General features: G+C 41.6%; 1 protein-coding gene across 1 annotated transcript in view; it reads right to left on the bottom strand.

Annotated features, from left to right (window-relative positions):
* The window catches only part of NBAS (NBAS subunit of NRZ tethering complex), a 179,926-nt gene that overhangs the window by 142,047 nt on the left and 18,597 nt on the right, over positions 1-19,282 (bottom strand). Inside the window, exons 12-15 of the mRNA XM_081945203.1 lie at positions 17,629-17,757; positions 12,822-12,885; positions 5,879-6,072; positions 1,288-1,545 (exon numbers count right to left, since the gene is read on the bottom strand). Coding sequence (XP_081801329.1) covers positions 1,288-1,545; positions 5,879-6,072; positions 12,822-12,885; positions 17,629-17,757 — 645 coding nt within the window. The remainder of the gene's footprint in view (positions 1-1,287; positions 1,546-5,878; positions 6,073-12,821; positions 12,886-17,628; positions 17,758-19,282) is intronic.

The raw sequence follows: 19,282 nt of genomic DNA, 5'->3' as shown, positions 1-19,282 counted from the left end.
AGTGATCAAAGAGAAAGAAGAAAAAACAATGTATCCAGCCTCCAGCCTCTAAGTGGCAGTGTAACTGCTTTCCTCCTGTTGTTACAACCCTCTTTATAATCCTTCTTATTATCTTCTTTATATTCCAAGTAATTCGACACACTTTCTCTTTCCGCTTTCTTCCCGTTCCGGAGCTGTCCCAACTTCAGCAGCTTCATTAGCTGCGTTTCTGTCACCGGAAAAAAAGGGCTATTCCTGGATTTTTCAGAGACTTTGCGGTGTCCCTGAGATCAGCAGGAGGTGCCGTTCTCAATCACCGTCTCTGCGGGATGGTTTAGGTCCAAATGGACCGTCCAGTGGCAGAAATTCGACTGCGATCTCGGAACACCAAGATCGCACGTTGTGCCGTCAGCTCTCCTCTCTCAATTGAGATAGTTCTGAGAGAAAAACAATTGGTCAATGTGTAGTACGAAAATGGACAAACTGAGACCTATTATGTGTGCTGAATACCTAGCAATCTTAGACTAATGGTGAAAGACCTCTAAGTTTGCAATTCAGTAATACAGTCAAGCTAAGGAATTTGTGACCAGGACATAACAACAGGTGTCCGTGACATTCAATTTTATACTCCAATCACATGACAACTGTTATGCTACTAGAGTGAGAATTTTTCCTAAGGTACTGAAAGTTTTAAATGCTAAGCCAGGAAAAGAAATCTCCTCTCGGCAGACTTTTTGTGCTGAGGAAAGGCATTAAACATTTATTAAGTGGAAGAAAACTATGGGGCAAAAAGCCCATTTCCATCAGTCTTCCCATAAGAAAATCAAACAGCCATCACTTTTTCATGGTATGTGAAAACAAATGAATAGACTTCTTCACAGTTCCTATCCTAATACATTACCTGGAAGGCAAATCTAATGAAATTAGCGTAATAAAATATAATGAAAACAGGGCCAGTTTGGTCTACTGGTAAGGGCACCTTGCTAGAAACCAGGAGATTGTGAGTTCTAGTCCCGCCTTGGGCATGAAAGTCAGTTGGATGACTTTGGGCCGGACACTTTTTCTCAGCCCAACTCACCTCACAGGTTTGTTGATGTTGTGGGGAAAATAGGAGGAGGAAGATGTGTTTGGATATGTTGGCCACCTTGAGTTATTTGTAAAAATGATAAAGGCGGGATAGAAGTAAACAAATAAACTCAAAACTTAACCATCTAAAAAATACAAATAATTACAGGTCTTAAACTATTTTAAGGTTTTTTTTAAAAAAATCACCCATACTTAGAGAGGGGACTTATGTTTCACACTTACTTTCCTTTGGTACAATTCCTCAGGGGTTGTGGATCTCAGATTCACAAGCCGGTAATTCTTTATAATTGTGCGAGGACGTTTCCTGGAAGGAGCAAAACGCTCCATTTCGGTTACAAAATAAAGTCCTTGCTTGAGGTAGCCAAAATAGCGGGCCTTGGCAGACATTTCATCGTCCAAATCCGAGTCATCTTCTCCTTCATCTTCATCACCGGGCCTGCCCTCTGAGCGCAATCTCTTTGGAGCAAACTTTACCTCACACTGCAAAGAAAGCAATTCTTACTAAAACAGCCCAATGTATCACACTTAAAGTCTGTCAGGCTTCAGCACCCAAAGAGGCAATAAGCTGCCACAAAGCTGCTGGAAGCAAAGAGAAGCAAGCAGCAAGAAAGCAAACAAACAAACAATCACCAGAAAATGATTTCCCTCTCAAGCAACCAGGTTATTTCACTGGATGGGACATTAGCATAACTCTCACACCATAAAGATATGGTACATCCCAATAAATTAGAATATTTCTTAGAGAGAGTTGAGGAGGAAGAGGCATTTGAATTCTGCACATGATTTTTTTTTGGTAACAAACAAAATGCTGATATGAAATTAGGAAGAAGGAAATGACATGTCACTTACACAACATACTCCTGCATTAGCAATTGTGCCTACCGAATATTAAAAATTACCTTATTTTTTGGACTATAAGATGCACCGGTGTATAAGACGCACCAAGATTTCGAAGAGGTAAGTAAGAAAAAAAAGGTTTTGTCCTCTCTGGCCCCCAGGAGCACTCTGCAGTCTTCAGCAAGACTGAGGGAAGGCAAAACCGCCCCCGTTTTTGTGAAAAACAGGTGGAAAACGGGCCATTTTTTGCAAAAATGGAGGCATTTTTCCTTCCCCCAGCCCTACTGAAGCCTGCACAGTGCTCCTGGGAGCTGGGGGAAGACAAAACCACCCCTGGTTTTGACAAAAACAGGTGGAAAATGGGCCATTTTTCACAAAACCGGGGCATTTTTGCCTTTCCCCAGCCCTACTGAAGCCTGCAGAGTGCTTCTGGGGGCTGGGAGAAGGCTAAAATGGCCCTGTTTTTCACAAAAATGGGAAGTGGGGGCGGGGCTTCGGGAAGCAAAAAAATGCCTGTATTCGGTTTATAAGACACACCAACATTTCCACCCTCTTTTAGGGGGGGAAAAGATGCATCTTATACTCTGAAAAACACGGTATTCTTAAAAGGTTTATCTTCAGTGTAAACCTATATGGTTCTGCGTGTGATTGTGGCTATTAACTATCTTGCTTCTGAATAAATAAAAAGTTAAAATAATTAGAACTAACCAGCACTGCACTGTAAACTTGCCCATACACAAAGGTTTGTACATATATCCATACATATGGAGAACACTAAAAATAATTAGCTAACACCTGGTTAAACCTAAAGCTCAAGGAAATGAAAACAGATTTGCACTAATACAGATAGTCCTCGACTTACAACAGTTCATTTAGTGACTGTTCTAAGTTACAATATCATTGAAAAAAGGGACTCATGACCATCTTTCACATTTATGACCACTGCAGCATCCCCATGGTCATGTGATCAAAATTTGAATAGCGATAGCACTTATTTTTACCTCTCTAAGCGGTTTACAGAGTCAGCATATTTCTCCCAACAATCTGGGTCCTCATTTTACCTCGGAAGGATGGACGGCTGAGACAATCTTGAGCAAGAGAGATTTAACTGCCGAACTGCAGCTAGTAGTCAGCTGAAGTAGCCTGCAGTACTGCACTCTTAACAACTGCACCACTTCGGCTCTTGCTTGGCAACTGGCTTATATTTGTGATGGTTGCAGTGTCCTTGGATGATGTGATCACCGTTTCTGACCTTTTGACAAGCAAAGTCAATGGGGAAGCCAGAATCGCTTAACAACTGCATTACTAACAGCTACAGGGATTCATTTACTGTGAATCAGTGTAGCACGGTGGCAAAAAAGACCATAAAATGGGGCAAAATTCTCTTACTTAGCAACAGAAATTTTCGGCCCAATTGTGGTTGTAAGTCGAGGACTACCTATAATGACCAAAATGACCTGAAAAATAATATATAAGGAATTTGGAGATAATAGTAAGCAGGAGCCAGAGACTAACAATATAATCTTCTATATGTCTACTCAGAAGTAAACCATAATGAACTCAAACTACTTAGTCTCAGATGGCTAAATATAAGCCATAGCTTAATAAAGATCAACTGGATTATATGCAAAGAATGAAATAAAGGCAGGTTGAATACAATGAAAACTTCATTTGCATTATTTCACAACAGAAAATCATAAAACCTCCGACAGCGATAACATCTAAAGAGAAAATATAAAGCTGACAACTGACAAAAGGAGAAAAAGTAATATTGTCAACACACACAAAGAAGTGGAAGACATTGAAATAAAAGCATAAAAAAGGAACAAACAACAATCTGCCTTTAAAAGAGCAGGCCTCAAAGTACATGCAAACAGCCATGAGAATCTTGCACAAAGAAAAGTGAAAGGTTCCAAAGATGATTTATCCGAGTTATAGATCAGACTACTTGAATATAGGAAGCATAGAAATGATGACATTTAATCAAAAGGGAAGTCTAATAGAGAGAACCCCACAAGAATGAATATAAAGAGTTTAGCATTTAAACACAATTTCATTTGCCAACCAATTTAGACAGGTTTTATCATAAAGTTGTATCATAAATGTCTCATTATATGTATGCTTATTATGGGTACCTTTGCACGCAAGTACATTTCCTTAGGATTATTAGAAGAAAATGATAATTTTATGGTCACAGCTGTGTCAGGTTTTCCCCCCAAAATGGAAAGTATTTCTTTAATGAAGGATACCACTGCTCATTAAAAAAGTAATACTTAAAAGTATTCAGGATTAATAAAGACAGTAAACACTGTTGACTTTCGGTTTAACCTATTAAGAAATGAGCATGATTGCATTTCTGCACATTCTTGAGTATTACAGAGATGATTTCCTTCCTTTACCTGAGCTTTAGTTTTCATTTTCTCTCTAAAAAGTCCCAAATGAACCATGACATTTGAAGACTAGTCCGTTGTGTTCACAAACAGGTTAAACAATTCAGCCAAAAACCAAATTAGCTACTGGAGAAGATATAACTCCAGAAAACAAAATCCCAGATTTATTTGGTACAATCTTTTTACTACCTTAAATTTCAAAATCTGGCTTCCTTTGACTTTTATTTACATTTAGCACTACTTCTAAAATTACATCCAACTTTGGCACATAAAAGCTAGACTCTCTTCATACCTATTTTCTACTAAACATAGAATGTGTTCAACTAAGATAATGTTTTGACCAGTAGTTGTTCAAAAATGGAAATAACCGTTTCTTCATCCCAACTATTCTAGGATTACCTATCTGAACACCCGACAATTCCTAATTTGAGTATCTGCCACTAAAGTGTATCTGAAGGATGCAAATGTCATTTTCTTTTCTATCTGCTTTACTTTTTCCTCTTGCTGTTGAAGCATTCTACAACACTTAAAAGCAAGCATGTTAGTGAGTTATTTATTAATTGATCTAATTAAGATATTCCCAAAATACAAAATGAATATTGTAATGAAAACTTGTCACATCAAACCTCAAAACTATATGCTATCATTTCATCCTGTAAGCACGCACAAAGAAGATTTAAAGCTTTTACTTTCATCTTCAATGATCACAATGCAAAATTATAACACTGGCTTATCTCAAGCGAACCGCAGTTAACATTAACTACGTCTTAGGGCATGGCCATTATGCTCAACTGTTGTGACCCAGCAGGATCCTTTGCAGCTGCTGAGCGACTCAGATAGCGATGAACCCTATGAGTCGGCTATGGAGGAGGTGGAGGACCCTGGGCAGGGTTCGGACGCTGAGCAGGGACCAGAGAGGCTGGTTGGCCACCAGGAGGCGCCTGAGGCATGGAGCAGTGGGGAGGATCGGAGGGAGTTTGTCCCTGACACAAGATTAAGAAGGGCGGAGAAACGAAGGCAACAGCTGCTCTGGGGACAAGCTCCTAAGAGATAATCAAGCTCAGGTGGTTGGGGCATGGCCCCTCCCAAGAGCGTATATAAGACGGGACTTTGGGAGGAAGGTTTTGCAGGACTCAACCGCTCGTAACAGTATTGAGGAACTTCTGTCTGGTCTGTCTTGTATTCTGTTCTGTTTGATTTGGGTTGCTGCCAACTATTCTTGCATGTGATTCTTGTCTGGGCTTTCAGCCAACAGAGTTGTAATCTTTGTGATTAAAGAGTGGCAAACAGCCAAGCCTGTGTCGGCGTTCATTACCAGACGGAGGGGGGTCAGAACACTCAAGCATGGAAGAGAACATTTAATCTCCTATTGGTGGGCCTGAGAGAGCAAGGGACTATGCACATCAGAATTCACTATATGCAGAAGAAACTCTAGGATCTTTATGACAAGACAACAGTTCTTCTCCCAAATATATTCTGTTTTATTCTAATAAAGGAAATCCTACATTTTGTTTTAAATGACACAAGAATATTTTTGCAAGGTGATATGATTAATAACCTTCTTTGGTTTTGCAAATTCTTCCTACCTCCAAACATAGAAATCCTCCTTCATGAGCCGTGGTGACCTGAGGCGCGCTTTCAAACCATTCACAGGATTTCCCCAGCAGGTTTTTCAAGTTCTTCATGGATGACACTGTCAGAGCACCTGAACAGCGAGCCAAAATGACAGAATTCTCCCCCCACCAGTTTATATCTATCAATGGATAAAAGGATTCTTTGTCTGGGGGTGACAGAAGATAGAGAAAAAACATAACTTTCAAGCATTTGAACAGAGCAACTTCCGTTACAATAAATTACTTCAGAGCATCATTTTAGTAGCCAAATATCAACAAAGTACAGAGACCAACTTCTCTCTAGTCTAATGGAAGTATTTAAATTAAGCCTTGCATTGAATGTATTATAAGAAAATTTCTATAAGTAACTTCCTTAAATAAAGAACATTCTCCAGTCCAACAATACTGGACAATTTTCATTCAGGTTCTACTCTTCCCTTTTTAAAGAAGATTGTACAGAAGGTGGTAGAAGCTATGTATGTAGCTACATAGGTGTTTGAGTAAGCTGATTATCTGGCCTTTCCTAGTTCAGATTTAAGCCAGGTATAAAGGTAAAGGTAAAGGTTCCCCTCGCACATAGGTGCTAGTCATTCCCGACTCTAGGAGGTGGTGCTCATCTCCGTTTCAAAGCCGAGGAGCCAGCGCTGTCCGAAGACGTTCTCGGTGGTCATGTGGCCAGCATGACTAAACGCCGAAGGCACACGGAACACTGTTACCTTCCCACCAAAGGTGGTCCCCTATTTTTCTACTTGCATTTTTTACGTGCTTTCGAACTGCTAGGTTAGCAGAAGCTGGGACAACTCTTTTATGCGGCGCTAGGGATTCAAACCGCTGAATTGCTGACCTTTCTGATCGACAAGTTCAGCATCTTAGCTACTGAACCATCACATCCCCTAAGTATAGGGGACGCGTAAGTCCAGGTATATATTCTTGAGGCCTCAAGACAACAGTAATGTATCTGCCTTTGTCCTCCTAGATATCTCAGCAGCCTTCAAAACCAACAGGGCAGGAAGAGGGGAAACTGTTTTAGTGGTTCTCCTCCTATCTCCAGGGGTGGTTTCAAATGGCATTGGTGGGGTGGGGTCAAGCCCTAGGGCCCTCTTATAAGAGGTACCTCTGGCCTCAAATCACTCCCCACTTCTATTGAATATCTATATAAAATGCTGGGTGAGGTCACTGCATTTTTAATTCTTTTTTCATGTCTTGCTAGCTATCCAGAGTTATATATTTAAGATGAGTAGCTATACAGTATAAATTTTCTAAATAATAAACATTAAAGAATCCTTTTAAAAGAATGCAGCTAAGTACTAGGGAACATCTATTCATACAAAGCAGAATAGAATTTTTAAAAAATGTTCAGAAATATGGTCACGCTGTCCCTCAGAGTAACAATGAGACACATATTTTTGAGAAATGGCAAATGGAATCCAGCTGAAACTGTAATTACCTCTGACAAGATGAAATAATATGAGATAATATCATCTATGCTCTTTTCTGGACATTTATAAAAATGCACAATTACATTATTTCACATTGTTCCTTTTAAAATATTTAGGAAAATTGCCTAATTTTCTTTTGCTTAGGTATAATATTTAAGACAAATGTATCTCTTAGTTCAGGCACACACAATAAAAAGAAGTATGATTTATTAGAGCTGGATATAAATCCCAGAGATCTCTTAAAAAAAGGACTGCGGTAATACTGCACCATTTTTATCCACATCTTACTTGCTCCAACTCTCTAACACTGCAACAAACACAATTTGAAAACAATCAGAAGCGCAATTTAATGGCAAATATTGCCAGTAAAATATCTGCAGACATTCCTGTGATTTAAAATGTGTTTATTTGGGAGCAAATGTAAAAAGAAGGGATTATCAAAATGGAAAATAATGTAAGACGATCCATTCCGAATCAGATGAAAAAGTTTATCCACTGTACTTGAGCATTCTTGTTTATGCAGTGCTATGCCTGGGAGAAGCTCAACAAACAAATATGAAGAAACAGACTTTCCCCATTGCGGGTCCCTCACAAGTGTGCTCAAAGATCTGCTCTCCCTGAATCTGGTAATATGTAACAGCTACTACATCTCAAAAATGTACAAAGCAATCTTAAATGCATCATTTAAATCACTTTGGAAAACAACATTTTATGCTATTGTTTATATTCTGTAAATAGATTCATTAAAGGCATTGGTTTAAAAAAATAGCAATAGCATTTAGACGGAACGTTGGTCCTATCTGAACGTTCTTCTAAGCGTGGCGCAGGACGGTCCAGGAGTGGGTTGTTCAATCCTTATTTGCCCAAGAGACTGAGTCAGAATTTAAGTCACGCCTCTAGCTTCCTCTGCTGATATCCAATTCCGACGAGGCGCAGCTCCAACTAGAGAAACGAACGAAGAACAGGCCCTGCCCGCAGCATTAGTAGCCCCCAGGGACCCGGACCTAACCAAAAAACAATAACTAGGATGGGACTTGGATCGTCCTGCGCCACGCTGAGAAGAACGTTCAGGTAGGACCAATGTTCCTTCTCCAGCTGATGGCAAAGGAGGGTCCAGGAGTGGGACAATACCAAAGGGCCAGTCCCTAGGGCGGGGACTCACTGGTTCGTGGTACTCGAGGGCGCATGTACTCCTTGCAGCACCCTACACCCAAATGATGCCTCTGCAGATGCGAACGCATCCAATCTATAGTGCTTAATGAAAGGTGAGGGGCAAACCCACGTTGCAGCTCTACACACATAACCCCCTATCGAGCCCATCCTGGAGGAAGTCCAGGATATTCGGGAGCGAGGGATGTTTGGGGTCCACATGTGCCTTACGGCACCAAGTACAAAGGTGGACCACGTGGCGTTATAAATCCTGGTCGTGGCCGGGCGTCTGGACACCACGATGGTTCATATCACCCGTGAGAGAACCTTGCCTCTCTCAGGATCTCCCACTCAAATACCAGGTGGTCAACTGGAGCCATTGCGGCTCCGGATGGACCAGGACCCCTGACGTACGGATAGCTTCTCCTGCGGGATTCTCCAGGGTTTGGCAATGGACAGACCTAACAGATCCGCGAACCAAGGCCTGCGTGGCCAGTATGGGGCGACCATGATTACCTCCGCCCTTCCTTCACTATCTTTCCCAACACCCCTGGAATCAGTGGGAGGGGGAACGCATAAAGCAGACCCGGGGGCGACCTGCTGTGTAGAGCACTGCTCCCCTCTGCTCCCCGAGTCGGGAACTGCATGAAAAACCTGGGAAGCTGGGCATTTTCCAGAGATGCAAAGAGATCTACCACTGGCCGTCCGAATCTCCTGCAGATCTCCTCAAACAGTTCTGGTTCTAGCTGCCACTACGTCTGGTCCACCATGGCCCTGCTGAGCCAATCCGTCTGGTGGTTGGCGTCTCCAGATATGTGTTCTGCCTTGATGGACAACAGGTGCCTCTCCACCCAATGGCCCAGGTGCTGAGATTCCACTCAGAGGGCTCTGGAGTGAGTCCCCCCTTGCCTGTTTACATGTGCCTTCATGGCCACGTTGTCCATCAGGACATGTCTTTGCTCTACAAGGGCCTGAAAGTGTCAAAGGGCCAGATGAGCCACAGGCAGCTCCAGCCAGTTTATGTTATGTGTAAGGTCCTGAGGGGACTACCGACCCTGGGCCAGCTGTGTCCCCAACAATGCCCCCCAGCCATAAAGGCTCGCGTCTGTGATCAGGGTAAGTCTCTCTGGCTCCCTGAACCCACACCCTCTGGCTAATGCTGGTGAAGTCCACCACCTCAGGGAAAGCCTCACATGGGGGGGTACTCGAACCTGGAAGGATGAGGCGCTGCGCTTGCTCCTTTGGTATGGGAGCAAGAACCACTGGATGGTTCTAGCATGGAGCCTCGCCCATGGAACAAGATCTATGCATGAAATCATCCTCCCCAACAACTGGGATAAGGTAACTATGGGTACACACCGTTCTCTCTGCACCTGGTTGACCAGTTTTATCAGGCTAGCCTTACGATCCTGGGACAAGAAAACCATACCTGCGGAGGAATCCATTATTGCTCCCAAATGCAACAGTCTTGTAGATGGTCGCATGTGGCTCTTCTGGAAGTTTACTGAGAACCCATACCTATGCATGGTCTCCACTGTTAGGTTTAGGTCTTGAAGGGACCTCTCCGGCGACTCCCCCTGGAGGAGGATATCATATAAATAACAATGAAACCTGATGGGAACTGTTCTGAGATGGGCAGATAGGGCTGCCAGGACCTTTGTAAAAGTTCTGGGAGCCGAGGCAAGGCCAAAGGGAAGAGCTCTATACTGGTAGTGTTCACCAGCGTAGGAAAACCTAAGGAACTTCCTGTGCTCAGGGAGGATAGCTACAAAGAGGTTGGAATAAAACCCCCTGCCCCGGTCCTCTTGAGGAACCAACTCCATCGCCTGGATCTCAACCAGGTGGTCAATCACCTGGCACATCAGCTGTCTCTTAAGTGTGCACTTGGAGGACATAAACGTACGAAAAGAATTCAGAGGGACGGATAGGAATTCCAGTTGCAGGCCAAACTTCACTGTGTTAAGGACCCAGAGATCTGAAGTAATACTCTCCCATCGGTTGGCAAACAACGCCAACCGACCACCAATGGGAGCCGTCCAAACTCGCTCATTTATTCCAGTGGAAGGGGCGTTCAAGGTAGCATCTGCCGAAAGTTGCAGCCATGACCTTGCTGATGTCTTGAAGCAGCCTCACATCGGCTGCGGTGCTCCTGGCTTTAAATAGCAAGGAACGGAACAAATTAGGAGGAAACAAACCGGCAAAGGCCGGAGTATCCGGCGTCAAACCTTCATCATCAGAAAGCTCAGTCTCCTTCTGCTCTTTCTCTTCCTGGAGCGAAACCTTGCTCCTCAGCGAAGGGGAGACCTCTCTCTGCATCCTGTCTAATTGAGCAACCGGATCCTGGATGTGTCTACGCTTGACCTCCATCAGCTCTGCGTCCACCTGGTCAGAAGGCCGACCCTGGAGGGCTACGCCATGTGCAATGGCTCGATGAATAAGAGATTGAATGTTATCAGGTAAGTCCTCAAAATCACCAATCTCATGATTAGGCCCAGGCCTGGGTGCCAGCTGGTACCTATGCCCCGAGTCAGGAACAGGCATAATGCGTGTAGGCAGATGGTACTCGCCTTCCTCATCCTCCACCTCCGAGAGTGGGGGTGAGATCGAACTGGCCCTTGGGGATCCAGAGACCCTTGAATAGGAAGGGGATGGAGAAAGTGGAACCGCCCTCAGACGGCGGTGTGTGGACCTTACCGAGGGCAAAGGAGCTTTATCTCCGTTTCCCTTCTTGGCCTTCTCCCCATCCCCTGTACCCCCGTGTCTGGAGGGAGGTTGCTTCACCAGTGGAGGAGGATCCTGTGGGGAACCCTTTCTCTTCTTGGAGCTCTTTGAAGGAGCTGCAGAAGTCGCCCCAGAGCTACTTTCACCGGGGGAATCAGCCATGGTCTTGTAGCACATTTTCTGCCCAAGGCCGCACCTGACCAGTTCAGCAACCAACACAGCGACAAAACTCCTGTTGTTGATCTGCGACTGACCTCACCAGAGCCTGCAGTCGCAATGAGCCTCGTGGCAGAGAAAAAGGGGAAACAAATGGCCGCAGACCATGTGACTGCCCCCGGAGTTTCAACAAAATCGTCACTGCCTCATGGTCACTAACAAATGGCCACCGCCACAAGGACCTTCCCAAAATGGCCACCACCAGGACCCCATACTCACGAGGGAGAAGCCTCCGGACAAAAACCAATGGTGCAGACGAGCAAACTGCCCTGAGATCATCCAGTCGGCTGCGCAGCCCTCCGCAATTAACAGCCAGCGCCGATCGCGCCCTCCTTCATTCCGGACTGAAGGAATGAAGTTTGCAGTTATGTGGGAATGCTGGCGTGCCGCACATGCGCTTCTCGCACTCGCAGCCTCAATGTCCATCCGTTGCAGCCCGAGAGCCAGCGGCAACGCAGGGTAACCATCCTGGCCCGCTCACGAGCCAGTAATCGGTAGCAATTTAAACGGAGCCGCAATGGACTCCGATGGCCGGCCCAGCCGGAGCTTGCCTATGAGGAACCTGGGACCTCCAGCAGGGTCTAGCCCATACAATTAGCTACTCTAGCACAAGCAGGTAGAAGAAAAAACTTGTGGGCCAAGTTGAAACACCTTCCATCCAGTAGCGACATCAATTTAATTAAAATAAAAAAAAACTATTCTAGGAAAGAAAACCAATTTTCACTAACAGCAAAGGTTTTTTACATCTCTTTTCGGGCAAGACTGAGTCGGAATTGCATATCAGCAGAGGAAGCTGGAGGCATGGCTTAAATTCTGACTCAGTCTCTTGGGCAAATAAGGATTGAACAACCCACTCCTGGACCCTCCTGCGCCATCAGCTGGAGAATTACCATGTTTCCCCGACAACAAGAGAGTGTCTTATTTTCTTTTCACCCCCAAAATAAGCACTTGACCTTATTTTTGGGGAGGTCTTATTATTTTTGAGATGCAGGAGGTGGCGAGTATGGTCACCTTCCGGCAGCTGCTGTGTTGCAATATTTTTGGGGAGGGTTTATTTTCGGAGAAGGGCTTATTTTAGCTCATGTGCTCAAAAGCCCAATTGGGCTTATTATCCAGGGAGGTCCTATTTTCAGGGAAACAGGGTATATACCACTTCACAGTGCTTTACAGCCCTCTCTAGTGGTTAACAGAGTCAGACTATTTGCCCCCAACAATCTGGGTCAACATTTTACCAACCTCGGAAGGATGCAAGGCTGAGTCTACCTTGAGCCTGGTGGGACTCGAATTGCCAAACTGCCGGCAGGCAGCAGAAGTAACCTGCAATACTGCAATCTAACCACTGCACCACCATGGCTCTTTGTCAAATACAATATTAAAATTTGAACACCAACCTTTAATTTTCTTCCGCTTTTCCAGAGACAGTTTCCACTCCAGTTTGATTTCATCATATCCTGGCTAAAATGACAAGAATAAAAGTTTTTTTCTTTCTAATTAAGTATTTAGGGTATCTCTCCCTTTAGAGAGCATTTCCATGTACTAAAGTAATTCTTAGGGGGAAGAAAGAAAAGTAAGTATTTCAATAAATTGTATCCTATCACTGTTACATGATGAAATGAAAGAATCTCAAAGGCAATGCACGACTGGATAAGATGGGGAAAGCCCCTATTGTAGACACATTCAACACTTATATTAAACCCAGACCTTTCTTCAATCATGATTAGTTGAAGACACTTGAATCTCAGTGACTGATGACCTATTTCATCAAAGATTGATTAATTTCCCACTATATCATTTTCTTTGGCAAGATGATGCCAAAACTGAGTGTTATATTTTTCTTGTTAACCCCACTCCCAAAAAATATTGTTCTTCCTCTCCCTACCCCCCACTAAATACTCCAATCTCAATACTCAAAATGTAGTTCGAGAGCAAACACTGGAACAGTCATCAGCAAGAACACAGTTACTCAAGGTAGAAAAGACGGTGGATCTTACACAAATGCTAGAGAGATTAGTTAGATGAGATGGATTTGATGGGGCCTGGGATCAAGCAGTTCAAATGAAATTTTTGAATTTCTGTTAAGAATCAAGGTATGTTCTCCACATTAGAGGTGGATAAGAACTAGATCTAGATTCCAAGGCATGATCTGATTCATAACTTGTATGTACAAGTATGAACACCACCTTAAAACACCTCAGAACACCTTAAAGTAGCTACATCTTTTTCTAAGCTTGTACAGCTGTTCTTCATAAGTAATATTTGAACTTGGAAGATGAATTTGGCTTAATAATATAACTACAGATGCTATATTCCCAAGCTCCTCCAGCAAGATTGCTGTGGAGCTATGATAATTTTTACCAAAAAAGAAGAATATATTAAAAAAGGAAAAAGGTATAAAAACTTCAGGGTATTAAAAACATATTTTTAAAAATTGGTCAGTTCAGAAAAAAAAAACCTACCCAGTTGCTTTTCAGGCTTATTTTCAGGCTTTAAATAATATTTTTATAAGATTGTCCATTATTTCCACTGTGCTGAAGATATAACCCATTTGAAGAAAATTTATTGCACAAGTAAATACATGGGCATGTCAATCTTACTGATCAAGTAATATTTTGGTGAACAAATTCTTGGTAAGAAATTAAGGGTCAAGGAGATTAAAGTACTGTTAAATTCTATTCCAGAAATGTGGTACTTCTCAATTTATGAAGAGATTTAGCTATATCATGCCTGAAGTGTTACCAGAGATTAGGCATTCTTCAAAGGATGCTAGTATACAACAGTTGACAAAAAAAAATATTAAAGAGATTTTAGCTGGAGTGAAACTAACACTTCTAGATTAATGGTTAGCCTTCATTTTGTAATTATTTTGTAATTATTGGGGGGAAGGGAATAAATACCCTATACTACCTTGAGTGTTATATGTGGCCAATATACTTAATTCTAATTAAAAATTAGGAATGTAGGTATATTTGTTACTTTGAGTTGACTAAAAAAAGACAGGATAACAATATCATCATCAACATCAAACATTATTTATTCAGTTTTCATATAAATAAATGTTCTTCCAGTCACATTACTTTACAACAATATTACTATCAGACTACTATTCACCTGTCTATTTCTATTTTGACTATTTCACCATTCAATGCTTACATCTATTCTTTCTCTCTTCATCTACAGACAAGGCAGGTAGACTATAGTGTCCTTCACCTTCATTAAAAAAAGGATGTTGAAAGCACTGATTTTGAATAGATAAAGCTGATTGGTAGCCATAATATTTCTTCCTTCTCTTTTCCAAGCCTTGCTTGAAAATTATTGCATACCTTTCAAACAATTATCTAGACCTGGTTTACTTAAAACTTATTTTCTTTATTCTGCAAGGGTCTGCAACATGCCATGTCTTTGCTTCAGCACTGGGGTCGCAAATAAGGATTTGAAAATATTAAGATTTGATTCTATAAAGAATGTACTATTAATCCTTCAAATAGACCCTTAAGCTCAGAAACTGCCAATGACTGTAGTACTAAATCTTCAGAATTGTATGGATACATTATCACTTTATATATTTTCCTGTTAAGCTAAAGTAGGATAACTCCAGAAGTCGGTGACTTCTGAGATAATAGCATAAGTCTTTTTTTAAATACAGGAGAGAGAACATGCAAATTTATAGGCAATGATAGACACTAACCCTAATTCCTAGCCCTAACCATAGCAGCCAACTATACGATGAGGAAACCCAACTTCTATTGATTCCTTCATTTGTAAATTGGTGCTTAAAAATTTGTGACCCCTTTTGAATATTCAGTATTTCTGTATAAATAGGACATAAAAAACAATCTGTTCTCGAAAAAGTCCTAAAACTAGATAAAGAAAACCCAATTAACAAATGGGTCAAACATTATACTTGTTCATATATTCAGGTAAATGATTTCTGTACACTTGTGGCCTGCCGGCAGACAGCAATAATAGCAACAGTCAGATAGTGAGGAGATTGGGGAGGAACAGAGGCCAATCCTGAGGGTTGAGAACTCTGTGTCTGTGGCAGAGAGGGAGTTAGACAGCAGTGAGGCAGACCAACAGCTGGAGCCTGTTCCGAGTGTGTGCATGCGCAGAGCTGCCAGAACACAAGAACAACTAAGAAAGCATGGTCGATTTAAGAGTAAGGCCACATCTTAGAGGTGATTGGCGCCTTCAATGGGAAACAAAAGAGGAACAAACGAGGAGTTGGCTTTTGCAGAAAACAATTAATTCATTTGGTCTGGAAAGTTCTGTTTGTGATTATGAGACACCCTGTGCCAAGTTTGCTTTGCCCTGTGTTTGGAAACTAATTATCTGGCAGTGCTCCAAACGAGATAAGGTCTGTTTGGATAAACATTCCTCTGAAAGACTGTTTGCTAAAGCCTTGCTGACTATGAAAGGAATTCACAGTATGTAAATAAAAGAGGTTTTATCGGGATTAAGACTTTGCTTCTTGCTTTCTAAGGAAGCCTGGCTTAGAACAATAAACAAATGAAGGTATAATTTTAATCCTCACTTAATGATCACTCATTCATGAAACATTCAAAGTTACAATGGCACTGAGCAAGGAGACTTCTGACTGATTCTCCTAGTTTCCACTGTCAAAGAGTCCCCCAGTCATGTGATCACCATTTGTAACTTTCACTGCCAGCTTCTGACAAGCAAAGTCAATGGGGAGGCTGGTGGGTGGTCACAAGGTGTGATCACATGACATCACATTTAATACAAGTAGTCCTCGACTTACAACAATTCATTTAGTGACCACATTACAACGGCACTGAAAAAAGTGATTTATGACCCTTTTTCATACTTACAACTGTTGCGGCATCCCCATGGTCACCCGATCAAAATTCGGATGCTTGGCAATTGACTCATATTAATGACAGTTGCAGTGTCCAAGTGTGCAAGCAAAGTCAATGGGGAAACCCAATTCACTTAACAACAGTGTTACTATCTTAACAACCACAGTGATTCACTTAACAACTGGGGCAAGAAAGAATGTAAAAGGGGGCAAAACCCACTTAACAAATATTTCACTTAGCAACAAAAACTTTGGGCTCAATTGTGGTCATGAGTCGAGGACTACCTGTAACAATGTGGTTTCCCTTAACAATGGCAACTAGAAATCCCAAACCTGTTGTTATAAGTCAATGTCATCTTGTGACGTCATCCGTATGACTGCCTCACTTAGCAATGGCGTTGCGGTCCCCATTGCTAAGCAAGGACTACCTATATATATGAACTAGCTGATTTTGCCTAAATAAAATAAAACAAAGATTATTTTTTGAGATGTGAAAATGCTTTATGGGAGAGATATTATTTCACCTATGTTTTAAGCATCTCAATTTCTTCCATACTGAAAAAAAGAAAGAAGGTCTTGCCTCTATAGCATCTTTCCAGATTCTAGATTACAATTCTATTTTCTATACATTAACTTTGTTATTATGACATAAATCAAACTTAAGCAAAGCTGGATTGGTAGATGATGAGTTTGGCTAGTTTTTTATTATAAGTATTAATCTCTGAAAAGTATAATATGCAGGTAGGAAACACAACTTTTTAAGTGCTGCAGGTAAATGCACGAAGCTATTTCTCTCTCAAACTGTACTGGTGTCATTCCACTAAAATAATTGTTTCATTGATCACATTGAGTTTTAGGCTGCAAGCCTATATGATGCAAACAGGCAACCTGATTCTTCCAGATGTTTAGGGCCACAACTCATATAATTCCCAACCACTGATCAGGCTCCTAGGGTCTAATAAAACTGAAGCCCAAAATATCTGGAAGAACACTTGGCCATCTATTTCTCCTACAGTGTAAGCAAATCCTACCAAATTCAAAAGGACTCACCATTAAAGTAACCAAGCTGAATTAGTTTACTAAATCTCTCTATCTTTCTCTATAGCAGGGCTGTCAAACTCCTGTGGATGCGTCACACACTGCCCATATCCACGCTCAGTTTAGCAAAGGGGAAAAAAGTCCTGATACGTCACATGAAGCCGCCCTGATGTGAATTTGACACCCCTGCTCTATAGATATCCGTTCTAATGAGACTTTTTGCTCAATATTGAACCTACATAGTAAATTTTAAAAAGTCATTTAATTTTAGCTATCTCCTTCCCACACCAAACCTCCCTTCCTCCCAAGAAATCCCAAACAAGCCACAGGGTCTGGCCACATACCTGGTCACTTTGTTCCCATTCTCTTAGTTGTTTCAGAGAAGGAATGCTCCATATGGTCAGTCTTCCAGAGAGGTGTATAACTGCTAGGCGAGTGTTGTCTGGGGAAAATCTCATTTTGAAGATGCCATCCTATCATCATGATTTTAGCGAATGGCGAAAACAGAAAGAAGAAAATAACAATCTTTCAATTATCCGGCCTGGCTCAATCGCAATCGTAATTTTCCCATTCCTCCAAACTGTTTTTAAATTGTCCTTAAAATATTAATTTTTATTGGGTTTTTACAATTGGGGTATTTTAAAGTTGATTTTTAACTGTCTATTGATGTAATTTGTTTCCTCCTCCGTGTATGTATGTAGGTATGTTGTGTATGTATGTACGTTTGGTGTTGTTATATATTTTTTATGTTTTATGCTCCATTGTACGCCGCCCCGAGTCCTACTTGGAAAGGGAGCGGCTAATAAATCCAAATTTATTATTATTATTATTATAACAAGAAACATTAACCTCACAATTCACATTTTCTGCCACTTCCAAAGTAGATACATTTCTCACTCAAGAGATTCCAGAGTGTAAGATCTGAAATGGTTGTTCATGAGTAGGAGTACGTCAATAGCAACTTACTCCCTGGCATGCCTACTGGAAAGCAAGAAATACTGAGATAAGTATACCACATTTCTACAGAAAGGCCAAGTAAAATGAAGTAAAAACTTCCAAGTACCATTAAAAGCCATTATTCTGATGACACCCTTGTGGTATAAGTTTCATCAGATCCAAATGTTCAACCTTGAAGCTGGACATGACTCCTGGTTCATAAACTGCAGGATGATGAATAGGTTCCCCTAAATCTGTACAAGTTTGAAACAGTATTTAGAGTTTCCCTTACACTCATGGACCCCAAAATGATTAATTTCAGCTTTACTTAATGAAGTCACTTTTATACAATACAATAGCAGAGTTAGAAGGTCCTCTAGTCCAACCCCCTGCCTAGGCAGGAAACCCTATACCGTTCCAGACAAATGGCTATCCAACATCTTCTTAAAGACTTCCAGTGTTGGGGCATTCAAAACTTCTGGAGGCAAGCTGTTCCACTGATTAATTGTTCTAACTGTCAGGAAGTTTCTCCTCAGTTCTAAGTTGCTTCTCTCCTTGATTAGTTTCCACCCATTGCTTCTTGTTCTACCCTCAGGTGCTTTGGAGAATAGTTTGACTCCCTCTTCTTTGTGGCAACCTCTGAGATATTGGAACACTGCTATCATGTCTTCCCTAGTCCTTCTTTCTATTAAACTAGACATACCCAGTTCCTGCAACCGTTCTTCATATGTTTTAGTCTCCAGTCCCCTAATCATCTTTGTTGCTCTTCTCTGCACTCTTTCTAGACTCTCCACATCTTTTCTACATCGTGTGACCAAACCTGAATGCAGTATTCCAAGTGTAAATTCCAAGTTATCACCATTATATTGTTTTTAAACAGCCAGATGGCAATCCTAACCAAGAATATATTGGATAATGTACAGGTAGTCCTCAACTTAAAACAGTTTATTTAGTGATCATTCAAAGTTACAGCGACACTGAAAAAAGTGACTTAGGACCATTTTTCACACTTACGACCATTGCAGCATCCCCATAGTCCTGTGACCAAAATTCAGACACTTG

This window comes from Natrix helvetica (genome assembly GCF_964273705.1).
Source record: "Natrix helvetica genome assembly, chromosome: 2".
Classification (NCBI taxonomy): Eukaryota; Metazoa; Chordata; class Lepidosauria; order Squamata; family Natricidae; genus Natrix; species Natrix helvetica.
The sequence above is the reverse complement of the archived record's forward strand: the minus strand, read 5'-3'. Positions and strand labels throughout refer to the sequence as shown.